We start from the raw sequence: 17,706 nt of genomic DNA, 5'->3' as shown, positions 1-17,706 counted from the left end.
GTGAATATGAGGCCAGGCTCGTCTACAGAGTGAATTCCAGAATAGCCAGGAGTATTACACAGAGAAAATCTGTGTTGAAGAGAGAGAGAGAGAGAGAGATACGCGAGTGCTGCTGTAATTTTTGTTAACATGGGGAATACTAAGCCTATGGTATTTTGGTAGCTCTGAGAAAGAATTTTAGCTAATTCTTTTAGAGTTTGCTAGGTGATACATGTTTTTAATCATACTACTTGGGAGGCAAAAATAGATATATATGAATTTGGAACACCCTTGGCTACAAATTAAGTTCTAGGTCAGCCAAGGTTACATAGTGAGACCTTGTCTCTAACAAAAGAACAGAACACACACACACACACACACACACACACACACACACACACACACACACACAGAGAGAGAGAGAGAGAGAGATATTAAGAGTGCTTTGAATGTGGGTCTCTGATAATTGATCTAAATGAAGGCTGAAAACTTAATGGTTATGGCAATTAGACATTTATCTAGGTTGAGGGTCCCTTGGACTCTATAGAGAAAAACATTCCCCCTGGCTTTCCAGGTAACGCTAGGTAACTTGGGTCTTAACTAAAGTCTTGAGGTGTCTGGCCATATGAGATAGAGAAATCTCACAGAAAGGACATGTCAGAAGAGAATGGGATTATACACTCAGTCCTACTCTAAGATTCTTAAACTTAACTACTGAATGTATGTTCAACTTTAAAAAATATTTATTTTATGAATCACAGCATACTAAAACACAGTGATTCAAGTTTTTTTTTAAATCTCAGTCAGGCTTAACTGAAATTTGAATGCTGACTCTGGAATCCAGGTCTTTGAAATGTTAATTTTGGAATCCAAGACTAGGGGAAAATCAAATCAAACAAAACTGACTTACAGAAAAAGTTCTGAAAACATAGTTTAGTGTTTAAAAGTGCTCGTTGCCCTTCCAGAAGTCTAGTGCCTGGCTCCAAAGGATCTGACACCCACCCTCCGCAGGTACAGGCACACCTACCCCTACACTCATTTACATAAAATTAATTAAACACATAGGTTCACGGTTTGGGGAAATGACTCAGTGGTTAAGATCAGCATTCTTGCACAGGACCTCAGCTTGGTTGAGATGGCAAACACCTGTAACTCTGAAGATCTAATATCCTACGGTGTCCACAGGCATCCAAACTCACTTGTAAAACAAGAGGTTTAGAATAAAAGCAAGTGATCTTAATTACTTTTATTCTGACATATTTTATATTTAATTATCTGTTCAAAGACCTGACTGTACCTTTTACTACCTTACTGTAAAAAATTCAGTATTCTTAAATTATTCAAAACCTATTAAAATGAAGCTGGAGGTGTGGATCGGTGGTTAAGCGTGTTTGCTGCTCTTCCAAAGGACCCAGCACTCACACTGTGGCTCACAACTGCTGGTAAGTAAAACTCCACAAGATCCAACACCTTCTTTCTTGTTCTGGTGACAGCACATACATGGCAGACACATACACATTAATACAAATAAGATTATCTTTAAAAAGAAATGTAAAAAACTAATTTTTTTTCTTAAAATGGAGGCTTGCAAGAAAGATGGCTGAGTAGGTAAAAGTGCTTGCTATGCAAACCTGGCAACCTGAGTTTGATCCCCCAGATTCCACAGCAGAAAAGAGAACCCACCCCCAAAATTGTCCTGTCACCTTCATATGCATGCTGTGGCACACATATGCCCTGATACATACTTAAAAATGAAAACCTATTAAAGTGTTATATTTTGAGTCTATTAATTTTCATAAAACATTTAAATGCTTTGACTACAACACTAAGATTTCTGACCTTCAAACAAAAATGTTAGAGAACAGGGCTGGAGAGCTAGCTCAGCTGTTAAGGGCACTGACTATTCTTCCAAAGGACCTGGGTCCAATTCCCAGCACCCACATAGCAGCTCACAACCATCTGTAACTCTAGGGTCTGATAACCTTGCACAGACATACATGCAGGTAAAACACTAATATACATAAAATAAAAATTTTTAAATTTATTTAAAAAATGTTAGAGAATAAACTTTTAAACAGTACAGTTTATTGAAAGTATAAGGTTTTTTCTTTTTCTTTTCTTTTTCTTTTTTTTCCCCGAGACAGGGTTTCTCTGTGTAGCCTTGGCTGTCCTGGACTCACATTGTAGACCAAGCTGGCCTCGAACTCACAGGGATCTACTTGCCTCTGCCTCTCGAGTGCTGGGATTAAAGGCGTGCTCCGCCACTGGCCAGTTGATTTTTTCTTAATATAAGACAATTTTATGACAGAGGTTTTGTTAAGTTACAACATTTCATATTGTCTACATGAATTTTGATTTGGATGTTCTTCGAAAAGACATTCTAAAAAGAAGATTTAAGTGGCTAGAGAGATGGTTTAGAGTGTTTGCTGAACAATCATGAAGATCAGAGTTCATATCCCAACACCCATGTAACAAGCCAGGGTCCTGCAAACATCTGTAACTTCACCTTCAGGGGATGTTATACATGTCTGTACACTCATGTGCGCGCGCTCTCTCTCTCCCCTCTATTCCTCCCTCCTTCCCTCTCTCCTCTCCCCTTTCTCTCTCTCTCTCCCCCTTTCCCATGTGTCCACTTTGACAGGCTGTAGAGTGGAAGCTGTCCCTCAGTGTCACCTTTATATGCCCTTTGAAGATCACCTTTAAGTTCAGCCTCCTGTGGTACCTGCTATTAGGTCACCAAGCAGGCCCCTGATGGCAGTGCTGCTAATAATGTGCTAAGATGTGGGCCCTGGGCTCAGACCAGGCAGGTTCTTGCTGGGTAAACAGAGGATTCTTATCAGGTAAACAGAAAGATAAAGTCATCATTCTGCAGCAGTCTTGTAATGCTGGTTTCTGTCAACTGATGGGGTGGGGGGTGCACCTTGTCCTGGAACAGTGCGCCTCAGAATAAAGACCCCACCCTGAGGACTATGATATAAAAGCCACTTGTCCTTAACTACCAAGCCATCTCTCTAGCTTGTTCTTTTGATTTTTTTTAAAAAAAGATTTATTCTTAACTATTATCTATGCAGACATGTCTACATGCATTGAGTGAAGACACCCAAGAAGGTCAGAAGACAGGGAGAATCTGGAGCTGGAGTTACAGGCAGTTTTGAGCCACTCATGTTGGATGCTGGAGTCTGAACTTGGGGCATCTGCAAAAGCCTCTTAACCACTGAGCCGTCTCTCCAGGCTCTCATTTCTCCATTATGTACATAAGCACTGGGGCCCATAGACAGGTCCCTGGCTGGGAAGCTCTGATAACCTTATGTTGAAATAATTTATCATTTAAAATAACTTAAAAAACTCAAATAGCTTATCAAGGGTTATTAAAGTCACTCTGTATGCACTGGGTAAAATTATCTAGTCCCTCGACCACTCTCCTGAACGTGAGGTTTAGAGAAGTTAAATCTTGCCAAAGATGTCTGGTTGTGTCCTTCACAGGACACCAGAGCTGCTGGGCCCAGTCACCGAGGAAATGTTTACATACAGAAGACCTTACCTGATAATTTAGGCACCACAAATACAGTTCCATCATCACCAATGCAGCTCACTATTGCCTCAAACGCATTTGTGTTAGGAATAGCTGGTGGTTTATAGCATCCGGTGGCTCTGGTTTCTGATTTTTTCCCGTTAGGATCAGGTACTTTGTGTTCATTGTTTTTTTCAGTAACTTTCTTGTTAGTGTCAAAGTTCATTTTAAGGCCCTTAGTAACCATTGAATCTCCTTGTTCCAGGGGAATTTCCAGGGACTTCTCAGGTGAATGGCTGTTATTTGATTTATTATGTCTGTAACACACACACACACACACACAAATCTAAATGGAAGCAAAGATAAAATTCTGTAGAAAACAATATGAAAAAAATCATTCAAATACGTGTTAACAGTTAACTAAAACCTTTGCTTTATGCCTGGATGCACTAGTCTGTCATGCTAAACAGTCACAAGAGGAAAAGAAAAGAAGAAAATGGCTTGGTGGCTCAAGATGGCATCATGTAACTTTTAGGTCATTCTCTGGGAAAGTAGACCATGCCTCCCTGCTCTACCTCTCTAGAGGAAACTGGAAACTATAAACAATCTCTTCATTATCTCCTATGATGTTCTGAGAGGAGGGAACCTCTCAGAAAATGCCTCCATAATATCCAGCTGTAGGGCATTTTCTTAATTAGTGACTGATAGGGGAGAGTCCAGACCATTGTGGGTGGGGCCATTCCTGGGCATGTGGTCTTGGATTCTGTAAGAAAGCAGGCTGACCAAGCTAGTAAGCAGCATGCCTCTATGGCCTCTGCATCAGCTCTGGCCTCCAGGTTCCTGTCCTGCTTGAGCTCTTTTCTTGACTTCTTTTGATGATGAACTGCGATGTGGAAATGTAAGCTGAATAAACCCTTTCCTCCCCAACTTGATTTTTGATTATGTGTTTGATTGCAGCAATACAAACCCTAATTAAGACAGACGACAACTCTTGAAACTGCCCCCCACGCCCCACCTCTGGAGAGTTTTAAAAGAAGTGTTCTCTTTGAATGCTCTCTGCGTGCTAGTGTATATGTTCTCTCTCTCCTTCTCCATGTCACACAGGGCCCCTATTTCTTCTATTCTTTTATCACAAGCTAACTTTAACGTAAAGCTTTTATCTTTTAGGCAATCTGCACCTACAACCCCCACTTTGGTGAGCTTTGCTCTGTCTTAAATTAAGACTGCTGAGCTCTCCTTTAATCCCTAACATTGGGTCAAAGACTCCTGCCCAACCTACTGAACCTCTGCTCATCTTTTGGCCTTCTCCCTACCACCCTGACTGACATGGGCAATCCTATACATATATACAATTTTAACATTAAATTATAAACTTTCCTCTTACAAATGTACTTGAAATATTTATTTTTGTAAAATATCTTTTTCTCTGTAAGAAAATTAGCCTCTCAAGTTTTCATTTAAATGCAATGGCTTTATTCACAGAAGTTGTTTTAAAAATTTTTTAAAATAATCAATCCCAGGATTAACATATAAAATGTTTCTGCCTTTCTTGGTAACTAGATAATTTATGGTCCAAAGTTGTTCAACAACGCCCATCCAGCTCTTGCTACAAATGAAATTTGGAAATAACGCTTTTATCAAGTTGGCAAATTAATTTATTAATGTTATTATGATTATGATATTAAGATTGTTTCTTTTTTAAATACAAAATATTTTAAAAATATTTTATGTGTATGGGTGTTTTGCCTACATGTATATCTATCTATGCCTTCAAATGCCAAAAGAGGGCATCTGATCTTCTAGAATTAGAGTTACGGCTGAGCTACCATGTGGGTGCTGGGATCTGAACCTAGGTCCTCTTCAAGAGCAGCCTCTACTCTTAACTACTGAGCCATTCCTTTAGCCCAAGATTAAAACACCTTTGTTTGTTTTAAAATCAGCCTTGGGCTGAAGAGATGGCTCAGTGGTTAAGAGCACTGGTTGCTCTTGGAGAGAATCTAGGTTCAGTTCCCAGTACCCGATGGTGGCTTACAACCATCTTTAACTCCAGTTCTAGAAGACTGGATGCCCTTTCTGGTCTCTGTGGCTACCAGACATGTATATAATGCAAAGACATACATTCAGGCAAAACTCATACACATAGAATAATAAGAATAAAATATTGCTTAAGAGTAAAGGAGTTAAAAATCATTAGCTTCCCTGACTCAACACAACAAACCAATAGAAAAAATTTAATACATATTTAATTATTACATGCTTTTTGGTTTTCTCATGGTAACAGTAACAAACACTGGCTTAAATGACTGTTAAATCAAGATGACTACTTGGAAATGTGGTAGCAGGAGAAGGCTCTAAAAGAAACAAAAACATGAAACAGTCACATGGGTTGGCCAGTACCCTCTAGTGAACGTGAGAATAATCCTCTCTCTCCTTCTGCCCTTCCTTCCCTCCCCTCTCCCTTCTCACTCAAGCCATCACTGCCTAATAGTTTAAAAACATCCAATCAGAATGTATGTGGCTGTATACAGGAGACAAAGAAGCCAATTGTGTATATGAATACCCCTCTTGTGATATTCAGGGCTTTACAATAAGGTTTTGGCTATTCATCTGTAGCACTTCTGGTCAAAGAAGCCTTGGCATCCTGTTTCTTGGATGAGGAGGCCTGCTACAGGAAAAGGTGGAGATTTATTTACAACTGTTTGGGTTTTGTGTATGAGCTATTTCTAAGTCACACAAAGGATTCATTCTATACATACTGATTTGCTCTTTTTCTTAGAGGCTTTAATAATAATTCTTCTGTCCTGAAGATCTACTTTCCTGACATCTCAGCTTCAGCTTCATCAGACATACATATGGTCACATATGAAGGCAGGATGTGTGGCCAACAAAAAACTAGAAGCTGAGGTGTCAAAAAGCAGCCACATCTGTGTTGGAACCTCAACCAGCTGCACATATGTTGTTAACTCCATGGAAATCTATGAGTGTGGAGAGCCAGAATGTTACAGATTCAAAGACAAAATCATCTTGGGCTAATTTAAGCCTCTTTAGTCAGTCTATTACCTTTCTCTGTATGTGGCTTAATATTCTTGTAACAGAAACTCCAAAAATAAATTAAATCAACTAAAGAAACTAACTTTGCTGGGACAAGTTTTTAATCCTAACACTGAGGAGGCAGAGGTAGGCTGATGTTTGTGACTTCAAAGCCAATCTGGCCTATATAGTGAGTTCCAGGCCAGCTAGGGCAACATAGTGAGATCGTCTCAAAACAGAACGCTCCCCCTCCTCCCTCCACATACTGCCTGTGAGCTATGCCCAAGGCTCCCCACTGCATGGGGAAAGTTGTAAAAAGCAAAGACTCTGAAGTGATGTTTTTTCTCTCTCCCCCTTCCTTTTAGATCTCCATGCTCATCGTTTCTCTCTTCCTCCCCTCTTCAAGTCCTCCTGCTATGATGTCCACAAATGGCTATCTCTTCTCTTTCACCCTACCAAAGCCCCTTAAAAATAACCACTCCACCAGCACAAATAAGTTTACCCAAACCAGTTGGAACCAGTATAGTTGTGGGAGACAACTGTTTTTTTCTCTACACCATTAGCTTCTCAAATTGTGGGTTTCCACCATCATGGATCTAATGCCATGAAATATTCGGGAACCCCCCCACATAACAAAAAAGGGAACCCATGTATTCTGGGAACCCTTTCCCTGTATCTGGACTCTTTGCCTTCCTCCCACCTTATGAGTAATCCTCCCTCTGTTACGATGCTCACGTAACTAGCTACCCACGATCTCAAGGATGTAGCTCTCTGTTGAAGGGAACACATGTGTCCTTGAAAGCCAGTACATGGTAAGCTGGTTTTCAGTATATAAGATTGTCATGAATAAAGAAACAAGCAATCTATTCCTGAGGTGGCTCTTTAGGAGTTAATTATAAATCATCTTTAAGAGCAAATAAAATGCAGCTCGTGTTTGAAAACACCCACAGACAATTACATAGGCAAATTAATGTCAATAAATTATTAGAAAACCTGTACCTTCTTTCTCTCAAAGCCAAACCTTTTTTAATCAAGTATTTAGAAACATCAACACGTTCTCCTTTTTCATCTCGGCAGAAAATTTTCACAGGTAATGGCCATGTTCTCTTGTTTTCCTGAAGAGATTTATGAGACAAAAGTGAAATCATATAAGCAGTATTTTTCAAAAGAATTTCTTTTACATTTCTATGCAAGAAATAATCTCAGCTAACATTATTTTGATATCTAAATATATAAAGGAAAAAGCATGAAAGAGAGTCAGTACTAACAAACTATAAAACAAACTACAAGACTTTGACCACCAAAAAACCCAGCCTCGTACACTGGAAAGAAGTGCCACCCGTTAGTAGGCTTCTCTGTCCCCTTCAGCTTGCTTTAAGTAAAATCTCTAGTGTGTGCTTTTACTTTCCCACAACACACAAAAGAAGCTACTACAAAACATATTCTACTTTGTATGAAAAGTTATAAAAGTGAAGAAAGTATACATAAAAAAGTAAGATGGAAAAGCGAGTTACAGAAGAAACTAGAACACTTTCTTCTGAAGACATGTTTCCCAAATCCATACACAGACATGCATTTTATCAGTTGCTTTTGACCTTACCAGAAGCTTAACTTTCTAAAGATTAGAAAGGTAGTTTAGTTTATGTATTACTTCTCATGAAAGCTTTCAACTCAAGCACACGACTTTAGAAATACTTTGATTCAGCCACATGAATACTGTGGAACATCTATTTACTCATTTACGTGTTTTAGCTTTTCTGGGTGGGCAAAGCTGGCTGAACATGCAAAGCTGCTTGCTGACAACCCTGATGACATGAGTGCAATAACCAGGACCCAAAAGGGTAAAAGCAGAACTGCTTACTGGCTTGTTCCTCATGGCTTGCTGAGCCTACTTTCATATAGAACCCAAGACCACCAGTCCAGAGATGGCCCCACCCATAATAGGCTTGGCCTTCCCCCATTGGTCATTAAGAAAATGTCCTTTCCTCAGTTGAGGTTCCCTCCTTTCAAATGACTCTAGCTTGTGTCAGGTTGACATAAAAAATAACAAGGACACCCGCTACCTACCTGTAAGATTATGGTTGCTATAGCTCCAGTGAGGTACAACGAGAGACAGTCACAAGCTGTTGCTGTCCACTTGTCACTTCCACCAGCTGGTCTGAAGCAAAGGTAATAATAATATTTTTATTTGTATTACAATGAGTACCACAAAGTACTGAAATATTTAGAAATGATATAATCAAGCCAGGCGGTGGTGGCGCATGCCTTTAATCCCAGCACTCAGGAGGCAGAGGCAGGCAGATTGCTGTGAGTTCGAGGCCAGCCTGGTCTATAAGTGAGTCCAGGACAGCCAAGGCTACACAGAGAAACCCTGTCTCAAAAAACCAAAAAAAAAAAAAAAAAAAAAAAAGAAAAAAAAGTAATGATATAATCACATGTACAGTTTGGTTCTTCATATTGTGCAACACAAATCTGAACATGGACTTAGGCTATTTTCATCATTTTCTTTCCCATTTTCACAGCCTTTATTCTATTCCCCTTTCTTCAGGGGCGCTCTCTCTACACACACACACACACACACACACACACACACACACACACACACACACACACACATTATATATATCTTTTATCTCTGTATTATCTGTTCCTCAGACACACTGAAGTTTGGCTGGATATAAAATCCATAGCTTCCATCTTAAGTATTTAAATACATCACTTAATTATGTTGTTATCAAGTACTGGTGATAAGCTTAGGATTATTCCCTCTTCTTAAAATCATTAATGAATCCAGGTGTGGTAGCACACACCAGGTGGATCTCTATGAGTTTGAGGCCATCCTGATCTGTGCCTGGCAAATGCCAGGACTACATAGAAGGATTCTGTCTCAACCACCCCAACCTCCCGACCCCTGGCCAAAACCAAACCAAACCAAACCAAACCAAAACAACAACAACAACAACAACAAAAAACTTGATAAAATTTTATGAAAGTTTCAGAATGTATCAGTTAAAACTGACAAGAAACCATGCTAAAACATTTAAAACAATATGTAATGAGAAAGTTAATTTATTTAGCCCCAAACTACCTTATATCAACAAGTGAACATTCCAAAGATAATCTTCCCACTGTCTTTAGATGTCCCTGAAGTTCTCTTAAGCAGTGAATATTCACTACTAACTCAACACCCACATCATACAGCAAGATCTATGAGAAAAGTAAGTGCAAGTTCAGGGAAAGGCAACATTTCAAGACTGTTTTTTCAACTTGAAAAGCATAATAAAAATTGAACTAAATAATCACAAGACAAATGAAAAAATGCACTTTCATGATTACATTTTAACCCTGCACTTACCTCCACCAACGTGTCTGTAACCATTCTGATGATTTGGCCTCTTCGCCACTGATTTTTAGCTGGGACTTTAACAGCGCAGTGCATATCACGTTCCCACTTAACAGGCTTCCATTCTGAGTGCTCATAAGCAGCTACCATCTTCTCTTCCAAACTATAGAGATAGACGTGCTTTAATTTCAAATAATTCCTTACATAATTCTCTCACCAAGTATTTTCCGCTAAAGCCCTCTGGTCATTTCATTCTGGCCAATCTGAATGTAATGTTCTTTGAATGTATAAAGCATTTCAACCTGAACTACCTTCTGCTTGATGTAAAGCTCCCTCAGATACAACCCTGGGCTGATGCTCTCCTGCCTCCTTCCTTCAGGACACATTTGACAGCAGTTTAGGATGTGAGCTTTCCCACAGGCATATGCCATTTTGTACAGCTCAAAGTTTTATTTGTTTTTTTTTGGTTTACTTATTTATTTTTGAACAGGGTCTCACTAGGTAGCTATGTTTGACCTGGAACTATGTAGACCAGGCTGAGTCTAAACTCACAGAGATCTGCTTGCCTCTGCCTCCTGAGTGCCCATCTTAGGACACATCTGAAAAGTCACTGTCTCTGTGAAGTCTTCCTTGACCATCTTAAAACTATTCTCAAATATTTGACTTTTGTTTACTATTCTTTTATCATCACTCTCACACACTAAGTTTTACTTACTCATCATCTCTTTCTACTGTAATATAAGCCCTATATCAGCAAAGAATTACCCATGTGTTTACCACAATCCTCAAAACTGAATACAGGTTGACAGGGAGTAGGTGCTTAGTAAGTACTTAGCCATAAACTCTAGTATTATGAAATTAGCCAAAAAGGAGAGATGTTATGCTTTATAAAAGAGTTTGGAGACAATTTAATTGAAATAATCTCATGGCTTTCAAAATTAAACACTATGACATTTAGATATTTGAGGCAAAGAAATGAAGAATAAAAGCACAGGCAATTGCCTTCATTATACATTATACCTATCAAGTAAGTTCTCTGTTAATAACCACTGAACGTAAATCTTCTCAGGAGAAACTACATTACATATGTTCACAGGCAGCTCCTTGTTATACAATGACTGGAAATTCTCATTAGGTAGAGATTTTACAGATAGAGGACTTAAGTTGTTTATTTCACTTGAAATGATTTCTTCAGGAGAAGGATCCCATACTTCAAGATGCTTTTTACAGTTGTCCTTGAGGGTATATCTGAAAAATAACGTAAGTTGTCAAAAGAATAGTCAGCAAAATACTAATACTTGCTCACTTTTAGAGATGGACACATTTAATCTATGGTTTTTCGGTTCCTAATTCTGATATCAATAGCAATTACTAAAGTTTATTTTTCTTTAAAACGGTGCTTAGCCAACACCAAAGCAAGCACACAAAAGAAAAGCTAAACAGAGATTTTCTACTTTAAACATAGATAAGCCTGCCAACCTTACTCATAGCCTCAAGTCTTCCTGTTGATAATCTGTGCTCACAGAGAAGCAACCCAGAGTGTAACAGCTGTGGCTAGAGAGTAGCAATCAGTAAAAAGGGTCAGTTTGTCAATAGGAATGCAATAATCAACATAAATTAAAGTATTTTATGTTAACATTATTTTCTAGCAACAGACAACTAGATGAAGAAAAAAGCTTCTTTCACAATAAGCTGAGATCTAGTTCAAAAATCACTGATAGGTTTTTTTTTTTTTTTTGGTTGCCGCTGTGTGTGTTTGTTTTTGCTAAATCTAATGGATAGTTTTCAGTTCTCACATAAACTCAATACTTCCTTTTGAAGTATTATCTGCTTCTAGTTTTACTTGCCTCAGGCTCATGTTCTTGGCCCTACCCCACACATACACAGGGTTTCACCTTCAACAGGGACTAATGAGATAGCTTCATCTTTTTTTTTTTTTTTGTTTATAATATATATGTTGCTGACCCCATTTAAGCCACCCATCACATCTCCTCTGAGTACGATTTATGGATTTATTTTCTTCATGTACTTGCTAGTATCATGTTTTGATTACTGTAGCTTTGTACTAAGATTTGAAATTGGGATGTACATGTCCATTAGGTTCTTCAGGACTGTTCTGGTTACTTACTGCTTTGAATTTTCATATGGAAGTTAGCATGGATTTTCCTATTTCTGCAAAACTGTACTAGGATTTGGAAAGAGATCATTACTATATTGCTCACTTAGGATGGTAGCATCAAAGTGTCCTAATCCATAAACATGGGATGAATTTCCATTTATTTATGTCTTCCTTAGTATCTTCCAGAAGGAAAGTTTTCTAATTTTTACTGTACACATTTTTTTTCTCTCTCTGGTTAATTATTTTACGTGCCTAAGTGTTTTCCTGCTAGTATGTTGTGAACCATGTGCATGCAGTTCCTGCAGAGGCCAAAACAGGGTGATGGATCCCTTGAGACTGGAGTTACAGATGATTGTGAGCACCATGTGGGTGCTGAGAATTGAACCTGGCCCTCTGGAAGAGCTACTGGGAGAAACTGCTCAGGAGGAAAGATTTGTTTCTGGAGTTTTAGTCAAGACTGGTGGGCCTCTTGTCTGGCCTGAGATGAGGGTTAGTATCATGAAGGAAGGACTGTGCACCTTTCTATCACAGTTTTATAATTCTGTAACAATTTTAAGTATTTCTTGTCCAAGTTGGATGCTTCTCTTTTTCTGGTTTTAATGCTTTGTCATGACTCCAGTATTCTGCTGAATAGAAATGCTGAAGTTGCCTTAGGTTTTTTTACTCCTGATCCTAGAGGAAAGGATTTTGCCACAGTGTATGGTACTTTCCTTTTACCCCTAAACTTTGTTATCTATGTTCACCATGGATACTGGCTTGTTGTTATGTTTTACACTGTGTGTGTATGTACACACGCATATGCCTGTGTGCGCGCGCGCCTGTGTGTGAGCGCCTGTGTCTGCGCGCATGCGCGCGTGTGCCTTGGGTAGCACTGAAAGATGTCTCATAAAAAATGCATGGCTGCAGAGGAATGACAACTGTATTTGATCTCTGGCCTCCATGTGCACACATGCATGCACACACCTGAACACATGTACATGTACAGAAGTGTGTCATGCATGTGTGCATACCCCACCCTCAAAACCTAGCATTTAAAAGAAAATTGGCAAAATAGTTTAATTGTTTACTTTCATTTCTTTCCATTTCACAGGTGTGATTTAACAGTGAAAGGGCGGACATAACCATAGGCCACTATTGTTAGTAGGAGTCACTGCAGGTCTTGGCTGGAGGTTATTATCTCTCTGGCTTATGCTAATAGGTGTTCAAATGCTGGCTTTTTTGAAGGCTACATACAGGTGTTCTGTGAAAGACCCTGTAGGACTACTCTCTTTACACAAGTCTCTATGGCTTCTGAGATCACCTCAGCCTCTGGCTGCTCCTTGCTCCAGACAATAATGCTCCAGCCTGACTAAAGTAGCCCTTCAAACCTAGGAAAAGGAACATGTCTTGAATTGGGAATGTAGATGCCACCACTAATCTAGTGCTGTTCCTACTCCAGATTGTCTTACTTAAATAATAAGATGCCTCTTAAGCAGATTCTGCATAGAATGGATAAGATAAAAAAGTTAAGTGACAGCACATGGTGGTGAGGATGTGGAGCAAAGAGAACATTCCCCCATTGCTGGTGGGAGTGCAAATTTGTACAACCACTGTGGAAATCAATCTGGCAGTTTCTCAGAAAATTAGGTATAGTTCTACTTTAAGACCCAGCTGTACTAATCCTGGAACTACGCCCGAAAGATGTTCCACTATTCCACAAGGACATTTGCTCAACTATGTTCATAGCAGCTTTATGCACAATAGCCAGAAAGCAGAAACAACCTAGATGTCCCTCAACAGAAGAGTGGATAAAGAAAATGTGGTACATTTACACAATGTTATTAAAAACAAAGACATCATGCAATCTGCAGGTAAATGGATGATCATCCTGAGTGAGGTAAGCCAGACCCAGAAAGACACACATGGTCTACTCACTTAGGAGTGGATGTTAGCCATAAAGCACAGGGTAGCCCTGCTATAACCCACACACGCAAAGAAGCCAAGGAGGGCCCAAGGAAGCCCGCTTGAGTCTCACTCAGAAGTGGAAATAAAATAGACACCTGAAGTAGACGGAAGGAGAAAACTTGGTGGGAGAAGGGGTGGGGAGGGTAACAGGGTTGGGGATCAGGTGTGGGGGAGGTCAAAGACTGAGAGAGAGAATGGAAACTGGGGGGAAATCTCTGGGACAGGGGAGGCTCCTGGGAGTCTATGGGGGTAACCATACTTGAGACTCCTAGTAGTGGGGCATATGTTGCACCCCCTGTAGCCAGGTTGGACTTCCAGTGGAGGGAGAGGGATACCAGACCACCCATAAAGCCTTCGATGCAAAATTTGTCTCACCTATAGTAAGTGCAAGGATAAAGATGGAACAGAGATTGAGGGAATGGCAAACCAATGACTGGCACAACTTGAGCCCCACCCCAAGGGGGAGAGCCAACCCCTGTCACTACTAATGATACTCTGCTATGCTTGTAGGCAGGGTGCTAGAAGAACTGTCTTCTGAAAGGCTTCATGCAGCAGCTGATGGAAAAAGATGTAGAGACCCACAGCCAAAGAATAGGCAGAGCTCGGGGAGTTCTGTGGAAAAAGTAGGAGGAAAGATTGAGGGAGCCAGAGGGGTCAAGGACATAAGACACACAGAGTAAACTAACCTGGGCCCATGGTCTCACAGAGACTGAACCACCAACCAAAGAGCATGCATGGGCTGGACCTAGATGCTCTACACATATGCAGCAGATGTGCAGCTTGGTCATCATGTGGGTCCCTAACAACGGGAATAGGGGCTGTCTCCGACCCTGCTGCCTGCCTTTGGATCCCTTTACCCTAGCTGGGCTGCCTTGTCTGGCCCTCAGTGGGAGAGAATACACTTAGTCCTGCAACTTGAGGTACCAGGGTGGGTTAGTAACCCTTGGGGGGGGGTTCACCTTTTCTGAGGAGGAGGAGAGGGAGGGATGGAGGCATGAGGGTGGGACTGGAAGGAGAGGAGGGAGGGAGCTGGGATCAGGCTGTAACGTGATTAAATAAATAAATAAATGGGAAAAAGTACCCATGAACTAAAGTTAATGCTCAAATAACTACTTACCCTGCTTCATAGGATGCTAGGCCTTCTTTGACGAGCTGGTCATTAATACTAATAGCAGTTGTTCCAGGAGCCCGAGAATCAAAAAGCTCAACCAAAAGCACATTATTTTCCAGAATCTCTGTAAAACCATTAAGACTAGTTTGGAAAAAGAACAACATATGCGACAAATTCTACCAAATCAAAAAATTTGTTTATTAAAAATTGGAAGCAGTTTTTGAGTTTTGCATACATGAGACTTCTGGTTGAACAATGTTCCAGTTTCCCTAGGAATCAGAGCAGTATTCTAAAGTCACAGTGACTGCCAATAATTACTTGACTGTATAGCATATAGAGAACTACAAATTTTATTTTAGTGGGGCTGGAGAGATGGTTCAGTGGTTAAGGGCAAGGACTGCTCTTCCAGAGGACCCGAGTTCAAATCTCAGCACCCACATGGCAGCTCAGAATTTTCTGTAACTCCAAGGTCTGACACACTCACATAGACATACTTGCAGGCAAATCACCAATGCACATAAAATAAAGGAAAAAAATTATTTTAGGTTATCATGTGCTACTTTTCCTATAATGAACCAAAAGCAGTTTAGAGTTTTTTGATTAATAAAATATAAATTAATATAGTTTCAAATAAAATATAGTTGTATTTTCATATATTGTTTTATGGAATATAAAAGGATAAAAGTGAATGGAAATTAACTTAGGCCAGTGATTATTTGTGATGATTTACAGCTTTTCTAAGGCTAATAAAAAGTTAAAAATAAAAATCTAAAAATCTCAAATAGTATTTTCTGCTACTTTATTTAATTATTTATTTGTTTTAATTATTTATTTAGACAAATTATCTAATTTTTCTTTGATAAACCTGCTTTTTTGCGTCTACTCTGTATAGCAAACTGGAAGTTAGTGGTGAAAGTGTTTTATTAGTAGTATATAGCTAGGAACTTGCTTAATAAGTATGTGAATAAATAACAAAAAGACTTCTTTGGGAAACACCATCTCTAAACTGTTGAGCCCTCAATCCTCAAAAAATATCGTCAAATATATATTGAGTCAGTATGATTATACCTTTTGCAAAATTAGTAACAGTTGGTAGTTGCTAACCAGAATAATTCTAAATAAAAAGATAACCAGTTGCCAGCAGCAACACATAAGATAATTTAAAAATACATATTAGAAAACTTCTTTCAACAGACTACTAGTCTTGTGTAAATTATAAAGAAACAGATGGCTAAGCAGCGGTGAACACTGATAATCTGACCTTCCTACTCTCCACAGTTCTAGACTTGTACAAAGTTCAAGTCCAATGTGGCTAACGTTCCACAGTTATTCTTTATTGTTGTCCCTGATTTCTTCCTATTAAACTTACATGTTTCCTAATTTATGAGCTTGGAATCCACACTAATAGAAAGCTGTAATTCCCATCAGTGGTCACCCTAAAGTAAACGAGAATCAGGCAGGGTGGTGGGGGTAGTGGCTGAGGTTGTGCAAGATTCTTTGGCATTCCTTAAATAGGATTATCCTAGTTATTAACTATGGTACAATTAATAGTGGCTGTAACTGGTATTAACAAATGATTAAATGAGAAAAAAAGAGTAATCAAAAAATAAATCCAAGGAGCAAGATGGCTGAGGGGTAAAGGTGACCTGAGTTTGATTCTTGGGACTCACATGGTGGAAGGGGAGAACTGACACCTGTAAGTTCTTCTCTGACCTCCACATATGTGCTTTATCCTTGTGCTAATAAACACATGTAATAAAGATAAATACTTGTCTTGCATTTTCCATGGAATAATACTGAAGAAAGTTGCTAAAACCAAAAGGTTTTATATCCAAAGGTTAAGTTTAACTTATCCAGGTTAAACTTGTTTCAAATTAAGAGGAATCTGCTCAAGGACTAGTAGAACTCTGCTGTTCATCTCAGAGAAGCCAGATATAAAAATTCTACAGACCAAGGATGTAATTTCTGTAATTATATTACTTTTCAACTGAATCATTTCTTCTGAAAAATTTCTCATATCAACAAAGTTATCACAGACACTGCATAATTTTTTAAGCAGTTCTTCTCAACGTCTCTTCACTATGTAAACAGAAGAATCCTCTAATGATGGTTGGGTTCATCTAATGGTAATTTAGCAGAATTGAAGAGTAACTATAAATCTCTCTAAATTAATATGACCTATATATCTTGGATAAAAATTGCATAAAGTGTGTGTGTGTGTGTGTGTGTGTGTGTGTGTGTGTGTGTGTGTGTGTGTATGTGTGCATCCAAGATTCCCATCTCCTTATTGACAACCTTTAGGGCCAGGTGTGTTTGGAGATTCAGAACTCCTCAAGCTGAGGAATACACACACACTGTATACAATGAATATGTACAACAGAGTTGGGGCAAGTGGTCCACACACATTACTGTCTTCAAATAGAATGTGCACTTACTGTAAAGGAGATAGAGACTATCTAATAAGGCTTCCAGAAAAAAGTACTACAGTTATAACAGTTCAAATTAGACACAGACATTCAACCTTTCATTTTTCAGAACATGTGTTAGGAACTGTGGGCTAGTGGTCAACTAGGGTTGTAGACCTGAACACTTCCAAAAATGGAATAACATTTCTCAAAATATATGGAAAGACTCTACAACTGAATTCACTTGGGACAAATGAAGGAAAG

The 17,706-nt window shown here is 39.2% G+C and overlaps 1 protein-coding gene across 1 annotated transcript in view; it reads right to left on the bottom strand.

Moving 5' to 3' along the window:
* The window catches only part of Rnf17 (ring finger protein 17), a 120,844-nt gene that overhangs the window by 30,666 nt on the left and 72,472 nt on the right, over nt 1–17,706 (bottom strand). The window contains exons 20-26 of the mRNA XM_051143378.1: nt 15,044–15,161; nt 10,884–11,111; nt 9,876–10,026; nt 9,609–9,727; nt 8,588–8,678; nt 7,520–7,635; nt 3,521–3,807 (exon numbers count right to left, since the gene is read on the bottom strand). Coding sequence (XP_050999335.1) covers nt 3,521–3,807; nt 7,520–7,635; nt 8,588–8,678; nt 9,609–9,727; nt 9,876–10,026; nt 10,884–11,111; nt 15,044–15,161 — 1,110 coding nt within the window. The remainder of the gene's footprint in view (nt 1–3,520; nt 3,808–7,519; nt 7,636–8,587; nt 8,679–9,608; nt 9,728–9,875; nt 10,027–10,883; nt 11,112–15,043; nt 15,162–17,706) is intronic.

The sequence above is a fragment of the Acomys russatus genome, chromosome 3, assembly GCF_903995435.1.
Source record: "Acomys russatus chromosome 3, mAcoRus1.1, whole genome shotgun sequence".
Lineage (NCBI taxonomy): Eukaryota > Metazoa > Chordata > Mammalia > Rodentia > Muridae > Acomys > Acomys russatus.
This window is presented reverse-complemented; position numbering and strand designations above follow the sequence as displayed.